The sequence below is a fragment of the Lytechinus pictus genome, chromosome 2, assembly GCF_037042905.1.
Source record: "Lytechinus pictus isolate F3 Inbred chromosome 2, Lp3.0, whole genome shotgun sequence".
Lineage (NCBI taxonomy): Eukaryota > Metazoa > Echinodermata > Echinoidea > Temnopleuroida > Toxopneustidae > Lytechinus > Lytechinus pictus.
Window position 1 is genome coordinate 32695001 of NC_087246.1, and position 14458 is coordinate 32709458.

A 14458-nucleotide genomic window follows, 5' to 3' on the forward strand; every position below is an offset into this window, starting at 1 on the left:
TAAGATCACTATTTTGGTTAATGGCTCTTGCTAGGGCTGGGCCAACAGTAAAACCGTTCTCAGCAAGTTCTATGGATGGTTTGAAGAGGTCTCCCCATGGAAGCCTACCGAACCTTTGATGAGCCTCCCAGTATCCCATTATCTCACCTGGGACTGCGATAGCAAGACCACCTATACGTGGAAAGAAAAAACATAAAGATCAAAATAGTTGTAACCAAAAGTAGTAATAATCGATTACAAATGAAATCAATTATCAGTAAAATTATAACATAACAATAATCCACTGGTGATCCATTTCTTATGCCACTGCTGTAATCAATTAATTTTTTCTTCTTCTTCTGCATAAATCTTTAAAGTATGATAAATGAGCCGTGATATGAAAGTGTTGTTGTTGGGTTTTTTTTTTTTGCATTGGAATCCTTAGTCCAAGGTTTATAAGGATTTTGAATTAGAAGGCGCAATCAAACCTGTGTATCCCCCCCCCCAAAAAAAAAAAACATCTCTGTAAATTGCAAAAAATGTTCATGCCTCAAAATACCTGAAATTTTCCACATTCACACCTGCCCAAATCATATAAAGTTAATGTAATTATTAGGAGCAACAAGACTTGTATTCCAATATAGCAAATGATGCACATTCCTCTTGCCTCACACACCATTAAAGTTCTTGCTATTATATGCCCACTGCTAATACAATGCATCTCTGCGATCTATATGTATACTCCCTACAGAAGTTCTAGAGTTTTGAAAATTACTTACTTCTACTAACTAGCAGGAATTAAAAAAAAAAAAAAAAGAATATAATGCTTTCACACACACAGAACGAATGTACCTTAGACTGGTGCCCTGGGGCCCGTCCGTAACACAAAGTTTAGCAATGATCATAGAACATTTTTCTACGATTGATTCCATTACCTACAGTGTACAATCAATCGTGAAAATCAAGCGTACGATTAATTGCTAACCTTTGTGTTACGGGACCCTGATGATACCTTGTAGTGAAAGCTGCACCACTCCAGTTGCTACATACATGATAAATTGGAATCGACCATCTTCCATTTGATTGTCCCAGTAGGAAAAGGACCATATTTTGTCTTTATTTTCATCTGCTCCATCAAGAAACCAAAGGCTTCTAACCCCCCCCCCCCCCCCCCAGAAATCTTGCTCTGCATCTTATCAAAATACCCTGCCGCATATATTCAGACAATGGTCCTCAAAATGAATCAATCGCTGGCAATGTACATGTATTTAGATGCAAGCCACATTGAATTGTGTGATTTATGGTGATATGTCGGGCAGGACATACCAGAGTGGGGTACCCAATAATCATGAGCTATGTCATTTTTTTATATATTTAATTGGCATCATTTGTGTGTTTTTTTATATGAACATGCTTCCAGTTAAAACATTTCACAAGCTATCCATATGATTATATTTGGCCTACTTGATTTGTTTCATCATGTATTATCAGTAAAAAACAAATGGTGGTTGTCTTTACCAGATTTTATCCCTATATGTACAGGGGTCAAAAGAAGCAGTCTGTCTTTCGGATTACGACTTTAAAGGTCTGGTCAGATGAAAATAATCACATCTGGGGCCCGTAACACAAAACTTAGCAATGATCATAGAACATTGTTTTACGAATGATTCTATTGACTACAACGTACATGTACAATCAATCGTCAAAATAAAGCGTACGATCAATCTCTGACCTTTGTATTATGGGGACCCTGATTGATGCAAGTCTAAAAGAAACTCAAATACACACAGGCAGAGTTCTAGTCTGAATTATGCACTATTCCAAAAGCCAGGGTCTGTGCCTGCAGACTAGGAGTTGTTCAGCGTTATAGCAAATGGCTGGAACAATTCAGAGTGAGGGGAAGCCTGAATTGTCAATAACAATAGGGTTAAGGATACTGTATTGTTAATCTCATGTGGTAGCTATGGACCTAGCGAGTTACCTCCCCCCCAAAGCTGGCCTGAATCATTATGAAAAGGACCCATGCTTGAAAATTTGAAGCTGCTAAATGGATGATCAGTTTTGGATGAACTGGTGTCAGTGTATTACTGAGTTCGCTATATGCACTGTCAGTCACCAGTCTGCATGCACGCACAGATTCTGATTGAAATTGTGATCAATAATAAAGTGGGTCTTGATACAGGTCTAGCACAAATGCAGCTTTGTTGTTTTGCTTCCATCCCTGGGTTAACTGAGCCTTCAATACAAGTTCCGGTCAGGAACTTTGGGCTGCAAAGAAAGACCAGTTTGAAAAAACGCGGAAAGGGCTTCTGGAGGAAACAAGAGATCACACCCTTAACCCGTTGGAGGCTGAATGATTTTGCTATTATGTTTTGCATAGAGTCCAACCCATATATGCGGTCTCAGTCTCCAATTCACGAACAAGTGGAACGCCTCTGGCAGTCTCGCCTGAGGCTGCATTACACGATTTGATATCGCAGCAGTGCTGACTCTGACAGCTATAAAATAATTATTCAAAAAAGAAAACACTCATATCCCTTTTTTGGGTGGGGGGGGGGGGGAAGAGGACACTTCGACTAGTTACCTCGCTGCAATGCAGCATTGACAGAAAAAAACTTCTTTTTTTTTAGTGTCTTTTTTCCGGTCACATTTAAACCTTAATTTGCACACCAACACAGTTGAATGGCCTGATCCGAATTGAGCCACTAGTTAATGCCTTTAATAACAGAAGACTTTCTACACAGAAAACACAGTTGTAGTAGACATGTTTTTTATTGTCCTGAATACTCATTTTTTATATACACAGATTTGCCATCCCCGCAGGGTTGAAGTTTTTTTTATGATACTAGGATGACAAATCAAAGTTCATCAATTTATTGACATAGTGTACCATTTTTTTAAACTGTGCCTATTATCAGCAAATCACTACACCTCCTCCCATAGCTACAATGTAGGTCAAGTCCAAACAGCAAAATGAGACCCTGTTCACATTCACTGCCCTGAACTGGTCCATCCTAGATAAATCAACTGTACTGGTCCATATGTATGCTTTATGATTTTTCAAAGTCGGCAAGTCAGCAATTTCAGCAAGCTGGATTACTTTTGCTGCCAAAGGAACACTTCGAATGTTGGACAATTCAAGTCCAACAAAAACATGCAAATTTCCTCAAAACACAAAAATCTACTTAAAACTGGTCCAGGCATACATGTACCTCAAAGTCAGAAAGTCAGCAAGCTGGAACACTCTTGCTGTTATAGGAATACTTTGAATATTGGACAATTCAAATCTGTACGTATTTGTCTTGAGAAAACATGCAAATTTTTCGCCAAACACAGAAGTGCCTTTCTTGCACAGTTTCTATTCTGAGTGCATCTTGGATTGGAACTGGTCCTGTCTACAAAACAAGATGAGTTTCTTAATCTTTTCACAGTCCTTGCTTCATGGACCACTTTAATAGTTCACAGATCATGAGCGGACCGGTCAAGAAAAGTGGCTATGAGCAGGCCAGGGGTTTCTTTTTAGTCTGTCAGGAATTCAAATGTAGCCCAAGCTCCACATACAGTAGTACTGCATGTCTTCCTGTCACAGACATGCAGATTTATAGGTCAACATATTTTATTTGCAGAAGCATACCGTATTTGAATACAAAAGAGGCACATGACTCAACAACTTTGTGTATATATTGCAGAAAATAGGGAGCAATCAAAATAAGATTGAAGGTCAACAGGAAAAGCAATCAGCACCATCACTTAGGGTTTGCGAATGAGTCCCTTCAGTACTTTCCTATCTGTGGGATCATATGTACAAAAGATGAACTATATATATATATATCTCTGCATGCTCAGCTTAGCTTGCAAGGCAGAAACCTGCTACATGTGAATGGCCTGAATTTTCAGCCTACTTGGTCTGAATGAAATGATACACTAAACTTCACTAAACTGGTGCTAGTCTTCTTTTATGATCTATTTGCTTTAGGCCTGACAAGGTCTGTACCAACATCCTAAACTCTGCCCATGATATCTAGTATCTTTACTTTGCCTGAAATTGTTGTGATGAGATCTTACCAGTAGTCGAAGCATCAGAGCTTTTGTTTGTATACATGTCTGTAGACGCAAGAATGGGAGCTACTTCTCTGGAATCTAAAAAGTATGGCGTCTTGTTTTCTCTGTCATAGTACATTATGAAGCTTCCTCCTCCTATACCCGCACTGTGAGCATTATACAGTCCCACGCATAGCAATCCAGCGATGGCTGCATCCATGGCACTTCCTTTATTCAAAAGCATATCCCTGAGAACCCAGAGAGAAAAGCATACATTTATATGGAAGTAAGGAAAACCCGGCATGACAATCGAGAGTTGGTCACAAGTTCCTTGAGAACATCTACTATCAAGTATCAAATGAATAAAGTCTGTCTTTGTGGATATTCAAACTACATTAGAAAAGAATATTAATCAAAATAGTATGCAGCACCGACAAACATTTTTAAGCATGACATATAGGTTGCATATTATAAGTTTATTATTTCTTTAATCTAAGAAGGGTATACTACAATTTTTTTCAATTATTTTTTTCCCTATTTTAAATGTAGATAAAAAGAAGAATTATGGGATACCAAAAGTATCATTTTGCCCTTGTGACAATTGCTTCTGGCTTAGTTTATTTCATCTAAGATGTTGGTTAGTGTTAGGGTTGGGGTTGCAATAGGGTTTTATGTTAGGTTTAGGATTGAAGTTGGCGATTAGTGTGTGAAATTCACAGTGGAGTAATTATCGCCAGAGCAATTGTCATGGAACTGAATTGACAAAGGTGAAAAATGTATAGATACTTGTAATAGTAAAGAAAATACATGTAGTACACAAAAATGAAAATTAAGAAAAAAACAATGTTTAAAGTAAAACTTAGTTGTTTAAAGGCAAAATATTGAGTGTTTCCTTCTAACCTCCCAATCTCCGAGCAACGTGCTGCATCAGCAGCAACTGCAGCGTCTCTATAGACATAGCCAGTCCTGGTACTTGGTTCACTGTCGTCTCTACCGTATATCACACCGAGAGCTACTCCACATGCTATTGCTCCACTGAGAATGAGAATGACCAGCATACATGCCAAGAGCCTGCAGGATAGAGTTTGTAAACAAAAATAATACTTTGATACGAGCAATGGGTAGAGCAGCAGAAGAAGAAATAGTAGTAGTTGGAGTAGTGGTGGTGGTAGTGGTAGTAGTAGTAGTAGTAGTAGTAGTAGTAGTAGTAGTAGTCATTGCACCAGCAGCTTTCAGGAGTACAAGGAAGAGTAGTATAGATCTGAAATAAGAAGATGAAGACGCAAATTAGTGACAATGAGGTAATAATGACACTATTCTTAAATACATTCTTATCATTTTAGCTGTACATTGTATTGAAAAAATAAATAACCTGTATATACCTTTTATTTGAAATTCATTTTAATATAGATCTGTAAAGTACAAATAGAAAAATATTTGTTATCATGTAGGAATCCTACCAACCTCTATTACCTCACACACATCAAGAACATGTTAAAATCAGAATTATCATACCACAATATTAATACCTGAGTCAGAAACAATTACAATACCACAATCCGGGACCACAATATAGGATGGTTTTTAACCACATTTCAAATCATAGAAGGTATAACAAGTATGCCTACCAGTGACTAGTCCAATACCTGGACTTGGCCTAGGACCTGCATGAGTACATACATGTACATGTATAGGCCTACTTTTCACCAAGGTCCACAATATCTTTTAAATAAAGTGCACCTGGGACATTGTTAAAAGGGAGTATTCATGAGTTCACTAACAGTCCCAGATCTTAATAGCATAAGTGATCAATGGCATAATGAGCCAAGAATATGAGCAGGCACAATGGACAAAAGTACATCAAGTTGCATGTGAGATAAAAATGTTGGCCTTTTTAAAATAAAGATCTCATTTTGTGAGAGACTTTGGCAAAATATTCATTTAAAAAAATCTTATTCCATTCCTTTTCATTATATTTTTTCTCCACATAGTCGAAAGAACTTAAATTTCAGGGGCCCCAAGCTCCCCTCCCCCTTCCATCTATACGCAAGAACAAGTGACACAGACAGTTACAATAATCTTTTTGTTTGGAAGAGAGAATATTCCTAATTGTTCTACAGTATTGGATGCAGACAAAGATATAGTGTCTGCAGTAAAATATGTAAATATGTTTTTTTTTTATAAGCCAGAATAGAACAAAATCATAACTCTCATTCAGTTGGAGATAACAACATGAACAAATTTAAACATAAGATTAAGAAGTACATGTATGCAGTAAAACATTTCTTTTTGAAAAAAAAACTTGATGATAAAATCAGAGCATTCGCATAGTTTATTACCCGGTAGTCAAAGCTCAAGATGGAGCCATTTTCAGGACTCTATTTCAATTCAGAAATCCTCAACAAATGCGTCAATAACAAATTACATATAAACCATATACGCCAAATACGTCAAAGATCTTATGAAATGCCTGGTTTCAAAATACTTTAAAGTGTAAACTACACGTAGCCTACATGTATATGGCCCTTTTATTGCTGTGCAACTTTTGCTTATTAATATTATGCACATTATATTACCCTATTAAATAGGATAAAGTTCAACTTTTTGAAGAGCTCACATTACTTCGTACAAAAGAATACTCAGTTATAATACAAACAATGGATTATCAATGACAAAAAATATCACATCAACAATGTCGAGGTGGGGGGCCTTAATAGTTTTTCATTTGCTTCTCAGTTTCCAAAGGAATTAACATAAATTGTATAAGCTAGAGGGATCCATTGACAAATATTTAAGTCTGGATAAACCATCATACACAAAAATGCACTAATGAAGTAAGCACAGGAATGCAGTACTGAACTACATGTACATTGTATACTTCATTTAATATTTCCTACAATGTTGCCCAGCATCATTTATGGCAAATAAAGCAAACTTGTAAGCATGCTTGTTTCTTTTTTGTGAGTTGTGAAATAATGTTGCGCCCTCAATGATTGGCTTACATTTTAATGGGACCTCTTTAGGTTTTTTTTTATTGGGCAGGGGAAGGCGGGGTAAGTTGAGCATAGGGGCAAGTTGAGCCACCACCCCCAGGCCAATAATGAATGAGTCCGACATCGTGATGGTGCCATGTATTGATGACCCATTGCATAACCCCTAACCCCACCACATTTTTTTTTACTTTGAAACAAAAAGTACTTTTTTGGGGAAAAATACAAATTTCAGCCAAAAAAGGTAAACAAGTGGAACGCCTCTGGCAGTCTCGCCTGCATTACGCAATTTAATATAGCAGCAGTGCTAACTTTGAAAACTACTATAAAATAATCATTCACAAAAACATCATTCATATAATGACATAATATCACGTTCATTGACCATAAATGACATTTGAACGGAGACTTAAGACTGTCAACTACACCCATGTCCACATTTCATTCACTCTATCCATAAACTTTCAAAGTTATGATGGCACTTCAACAATTACCCCAACATGGCCTAAGTTTATTGACCTTAACTGACCTTTGACTTGGTTTCGTGACCTGAAACTCACAGGGGATGTTCAGTGATGCTTGATTACTCTTATATCCCAAGTTTTATGAACTAGATCCATAAACTTTCAGAGTTAGGATGGTAATTCAACAAATACCCCCAACACGGCCAAAGTTCATTGACCTTTAATGACCTTTGACCATGGTCATGTGACCTGAAACTCAAACAGGATGTTCAGTGATACTTGATTACTCTTATGTCCAAGTTTTATGAACTAGATCCATAAACTTTCAGAGTTAGGATGGTAATTTAACAAATACCCCCAACACGGCCAAAGTTCATTGACCTTAAATGACCATTGACCATGGTCATGTGACCTGAAACTCGCACAGGATATTCAGTGGTACTTGATTAACCTAATGTCCAAGTTTCATGAACTAGATCCATAAATTTTCAAAGTTATGATAGTAATTCAACAAATACCCCCAACTTGACCAAAGTTCATTGACCCTAAATGACCTTTGACCTTGGTCACGTGACCTGAAACTCGAGCAGGATGTTCACTAATACTTGATTAACCTTATGCCCACGTTTCATGAACTAGGTCCATATACTTTCTAAGTTATGATGTCATTTCAAAAACTTAACCTTCGGTTAAGATTTTGAAAATAATTTTCCCAACATGGTCTAAGTTCATTGACCCTAAATGACCTTTGACCTTGGTCATGTGACCTGAAACTCAGGCAGGATGTTAAGTAATACTTGATAAACCTTATGTCCAAGTTTCATGAACTAGGTCCATATACTTTCTAAGTTATGATGTCATTTCAAAAACTTAACCTTAGGTTAAGATTTGATGTTGACGCCGCCGCCGCCGTCGCCGTCGGAAAAGCAGCGCCTATAGTCTCGCTCTGCTATGCAGGCGAGACAAAAAGGGTGTGAAATAGATAAGTGCTTTTTACAAACACACGTCTTTAGATATAATAAAGACATAAGAACAACATTGTTAGTCCAGGTATGATCTTCATTCTTGTCAGTCTTCTACATGATGGATGCATAAGAAATGTGTGGATGCGAAAATGGACTGGGGTAAGTTGAGCAAACCAACATGGGGCAAGTTGAGCCATAATAATTCTTATGGTAATGTATATAAAAAAAAAAACCTTAAAAAGCCATCGATATGCAGGCAGAAAGGAGCAAATTTACATGACTGTTCTTTTCCTTTTAGAGGATGTTGGTATTTATAGAGAATAAGCGAGTGAAAAGACTTTAAATAAAAAATTGACATGGTGGTTCTTCCCCCATACATTTTTTACATAGTTTTTGTGGCTCAACTTACCCCAGAAGTTGGCTCAACTTACCCCACAGGTGATGTCCAGTGACTTTCAGTGTAGGGGTAGAAAGTTACATATAGGTGAAAAATATTTCAGAAGAATTAGATTTTAAGGCAAGGTACTTATTTCTACAAGATATTTAATCATATCAATTCTAACATGCAAAAAGCAAAAAGTGTCACAACTTACCCCGCCTTCCCCTACTCAAAACCAATTCACAAGGTACAAAATACAGGTCTATACAAATAAGATAACAATTAACATAAAATAAACTTTTGAAACTGCTGCGTAACGTTTTTAAATTTATTCAAATACGGTACCATAAATTCGAGTTTTACACCTTTAGCTTTAAAAACAAACTTAACATCTCATATATGTTGGATAGGAAATATTTTAAGAGGTGAAAAGTTTGAACTAATATTTTAAAATGATATTTTGCTTTATCTTCCAATTCCTTTACTTACAATGACTGTTTCACTTTCAAATTTAAATCATGACAGTAGGGATTTCAGCACTTGGCATAAGTAATCTAATTTTACAATTGAATATTTAGAGAAATATTAACAAAAATAGAAATACATTGATCTATTCTGATTTGCGTAATCCAATGCAAACATGCAAAATACAAAAATAAAATCTCTGGCAAAAACATACTGGCGCCCTTTTTTTTATCTCTCAACATCTGCAAAAAACTTTGCATCAATCAGACCCATCGTGGCAGCGATCTGAAGACCCTAACTTGGTCTGAATACATTTTGAGTACAAGTGGCAGCTGAACACACTTACATCAATTACATGCATACATACTGGTACTTTGCTCACTAAAAAATTATTTTAAAAAAAAAGAAAGAAATTCAACTACCTCAAAGCCTACATTGTTGCAATTGATCTGGTAAATCTATTAGAGCATATTATTTCTCACTCAATTTTTATCGTTAACTAACAAACTTTGGTCATTCATTTGCAGCTTTAATAACCAAGAACAAATGCAACAGACTGATAATTAAGTTCTAGCAATGTCACATCACACTCAGTGGCAATTTAGGGGCCCAACACAACACTACTTAAGGGCAAAACTTGCAAATTTGACCTTTAAAAAATTGAAAATCTAATTGTGATACATTTTGACATAACATTCAGAAAGTTATACAATATTACACTCTTTTCCATTTCTTTTACATCCCATTCTTTTTTTTTCTTGATTGTGGAACTTTTGGGGGTTACATACATGTAGAAGTGCCCCACCCTCCCAAATCTATTTCATTTTCATCTTTTTATTTCTTTGGTTTAATTTTAAAACAAAGCTAAATACATGACTCAAAAGTCCAAACACCAAAACTGTTAACACATTCACAATAAATACATTTGTCAAACAAAGCAATTCATAACAACAACCAAACAGTGAACTACATTGAATGCATCTGTGAGGTAGGCAGAAACAACATCACTGGATTCAACCTTAACATGTCAACAATAGAAATGTACATAAGTGAATATCGATTATAATAAAATATCAATCTACATGCCAGAGGCAGCATTAAACCGTTCAATTATGAACACTGAACCCATATTTACCTTCGTCTCCATGATGTAGCTCCACCTTTGTAATAAACATCGGAAGATTTTCTGTTTCCTCCGAACAGAGGGTCTGCCTCACTCTCTCCTACCTCATCCACCTGACCGTCCACTGCTGAATAATACTTCCCAGGCATGTCTGCTACATCTTCATTGCACTCTAAACTATTAATATTATTATAATCCTTGCTGCTATCCAATATGTTGCCGTCATCTGTGCTGCATGATCGCGGAGTGGACCAACTTTCACTCTTGGAGTGAAGCAGACTTTGGTCCCTGCTGCACACTGCAGCCCCTAACTCTGTGCCACAATAGCCACTACCAGTACCATTATCACCAGAAAGATCTGCTGTGTCACCTTCTATTGACACAAGGGATGTAATCCTTATGCAGTCACCATTGTTAAAAATGTTAGGCTTACTCCCAGGCTTGGCACTAGACCAAAGTCTTCCAATTACAGCTCGATGATTAGACCAGAGTCCATCATCATTCACTTCCCGTTTTGCAACTCCATCTTCCAAACTGTCACTGGTTCCGAGGCCGAGCTTGGTTAGAGGCTTTGCATTTAGCTCACCTGCAACCGTGTCATTGTCCGCAACCCTCTCAGACTTGGGTTCTGACAGGAAGTGTCTCTCATTCCGGCTTTGAAACAGCGACTTCACATTTGATACCAATTTATCTGACCAAGTGAAGGGGCTTTGCGATTGTTTACTCTTTGCACCAGGAGTCTTTGCCGAAGTTAAAGACGAACTGCCACCTGTCCATAGATCTTTCTCAAACAAAACAAGATCTTCTTCTGAGCTTGCAGCAAGGAGGTTTCTGTAGTCAATGTCATCATCATCCTGCATCCTCATCAGTCGTGGAACTCAGTCAACAAATGTCGTGCTGAGCTGAGGGCGCACGACTACATAGATCTAAAGTTACGGGGGCAACATCCAGAAACGTGAATGGGTGGGGATGAGCTGTGTCGAGATGCTAGATGCCAAAGTCAGATGAGAATGCATTTATTTTTTACAGACCCGAGCTGATATGAAAATTTGCCATCAACCCATTCAAAGTACGGCAATTCATGGCATAATCGTATGCCCAATTCATAAGCTGTTGTATTGGAGCCGATTTCCGAATGACAATGAATCTGAAGCTGCATTATTTCGGTTGCTGTAGTTCTGCCGAAACGACTCAGCTCGGCATATATTTATAGGGAAACTCCCCGATTACCCGGAAGCGGCTCGGCACGCAAATGAGCTCTCGATGCACAAAGAGGGGGGAAACTCGCATAGAGTGGGAAAGGGGGGGGGGGGGAGATCAGAGGGGGAGGAGAGGCCTCCTATTCACGAATACCTACAGTATTTCCTTATAATTATCCTTTTCTCAAACAATAGGCCTAAACAATATTTTAGCTTCTCTTCGCCTTCGCGCTGACACTTTTTTTATTTGATAGGCCCTCTGCATCATTTTCATGAAAAAGTGGCGATTTTCAGAACTTCTCGTTTTCATGTCAGGTTAACTTCACGACTCAGCTAGACCTCTCTTTTTCTTTTTTATTTGTTGGAAACTCATAGGATAGGCCTAGTCAGTACCATGCACGCACCCCGTACAAAAACCGACAAAGGCTCACCGGAAAATCGAACTGAAAATAGACTGAAAATATTGATAACTCAGCTTTATATATGAACTCTTCAATAAATGAGAACTTATGACGTACTTTTAATATTCATGTTATGAGGATATTTCTCTCCCTCTAATTTACTTAAAGTGAAACAACCTTGGTCACAACGAGATCATGGTTGGCCTAAATATTTAACTTATGTGTTGAAAGTTCTCAAAATCAAACAAGCATAATGCCGAATATTCATCGAAATAAAAAGTAGACACAGAAAGTTTTGTTTATTTTTCACAATCTATATATGCACAGCGCATGATCTTCAAAAGAGAGAGAGAGAGTAAACTGATGATGCCACTCACTTATTTGTTCTTTTTGTATTTTATTACATGAAAAAAAATATGAATATTTCATTTTTTTGCAGATTTGATGACAAGGAAGCATCGCTATCACAAATGGTCATAGAGATTATCTCTCAGCAAATGATTGATCAATATGAAGACAAGTTTAAAGAAATAAAACGTCAGATGGCGGTATGGCGGAAAAGAACTCTGACTTTGGGACAGTAACCATTGTTAAATCCTTATTAAATTACTTGTTTTCATCTTTTTTAAGAACCAAAATTAGATGAATGATGTTTACCGAGGACAGAGGTATTATTGGCTTTTTCAGATCTTACTCGTCTTTATTGTTTATGATGTTGCATGTCAAGCCCTTGGAATAACCCAAAAATACAATAAATGATAATGTAATGTGTTAAAAGTCTTGATGTGCCATGGGCAGTGGCGTACCGTGGGTCACGGCATTGGGGGGGCACCAGCAAAAATTTTGAGTCGCTCAGTGAGCGCGCAAAGCGCGCTCAATTACCAGGTATAGGCCTATTGACCTTATATAGAGACATTTTAAGGACTGTGCCATTAAACGGATATGTAATGTATCTCACTGATCAAATGATGCGAGCGCGAAGCGCGAGCTGAAAATTTTTGATATTTACATTAGAAAAAGAAACATTCTAAGGACCGATTTCAGGAATTCATGAAGAGCAGACAAATCTCATCAATCCACTAATTCGAACGTAAGCACGAACACGAACAAGGATTTTTTTATATACAGACCTTAAAATGGGGCTATCACTTTAAGTAGTCATGAAAAGAAGCATATGTCACTACATAAAACAATAATAACTCGAAGCGCGATGATATATATTTGGTGCATATTGACTTGAAAACAGAACGTTTTGGTACAACATGATTGTACATGTATATCTCGTTAAACAGACAATGCTAGTACCAGGAATAATGAACAAATAGGACCTGAGCACATTATGTTTCATAAAGTTATGAAAAAAAAAATAATTCTTATGTTATATAACACAACATATAATATAATATAACATTATAACATTATAATGTACAATAAATTCTTCTTTCCCACTACGTTTCTTTCTTCTCCCTCTTTTTCTCCCTTTTCTCCCGTTTTTTTTTTTTTTTTGCCAGCCGATTGGGGGGGGGGGCACGTGCCCCCCCATGCCCCCCCCCCCCCCCCCCCGTAGTTACGCCACTGGCCATGGGGGTGCGTTTTATTTTTGAAACAGATGGAAAAATTCTTTCATATTTTTACAAATCAATATTCTTTCATGTCATGGCCTGTACAATGATATTCGATATGGTTTCAATATCACGTTATACCAAACGTAATGGAACCTATATAGGAAGCACTGCTTTTAATAATTAAGAGATTTTAGGTATTATATTTTAACAGTGTATTTCTCTTCAAAACAGCCTTGAATGAATAAAGTGTAGAGCATAACTTAATGTCAGGCGATAAATTATTCCATAAATCTCCACCGTAATCAGTGGCGTAACAGGCGGGGGGGGCAGGGGGGGGGCAAGTTGCCCCCCCCCCCCCCCCTGGTGGATTTCACAGGGAAAATAAAAGAAAAACGGGGAAAAAAGGAGGGAGAAAGAAAGGGAAAGGGGAAGGAAAGGGAAAAGGGGAAATGTCAATTAGACAATGTGGATAGTGGTAGAATTAGACCAAATGATTGTAGACGAGTCGCCAGTTGGACAAATTGACATTAGACCAATTGGAAATAAACCATTTACTACCAAATAACTTTTTATTCAATTGAAGATGTAAACATGAGGTGGTTTCAGTTCAAAATAGTGAATAAAATTATTTATATGAAAGATGATTTGTTAATATTTGAATTAGTGACGGATAACTTATGTACTTCATAACAATAACAAAACTATAATTATGTATATTTTTTTTCATGTACCCACACATATGAAATATAGTCAAACTCGACGTACCTTGGGTTCTTTCGTATTAATTTACACATCAAAATTTTAAACTAGAATAAATTATTCGGATTTTACTGATGGAAGTAATAATGGTGCCCTTAACTGTATTTTGATAATCGTAAGAAAAGAAA

At 37.1% G+C, this 14458-nt stretch overlaps 1 protein-coding gene across 1 annotated transcript in view; it reads right to left on the minus strand.

Annotated features, from left to right (window-relative positions):
* LOC129254387 (glutathione hydrolase 1 proenzyme-like) overlaps nt 1-12407 on the minus strand; it is a 27115-nt gene extending 14708 nt beyond the window's left edge. Inside the window, exons 1-4 of the mRNA XM_054892850.2 lie at nt 10419-12407; nt 4921-5091; nt 4045-4268; nt 1-171 (exon numbers count right to left, since the gene is read on the minus strand). The exon at nt 1-171 is cut by the window's left edge and continues 22 nt beyond it. Of these exons, the coding sequence (XP_054748825.2) occupies nt 1-171; nt 4045-4268; nt 4921-5091; nt 10419-11272 (1420 nt within the window). The 5' untranslated portion in view covers nt 11273-12407. The remainder of the gene's footprint in view (nt 172-4044; nt 4269-4920; nt 5092-10418) is intronic.
* Between the last annotated feature and the right edge of the window lie 2051 nt (nt 12408-14458).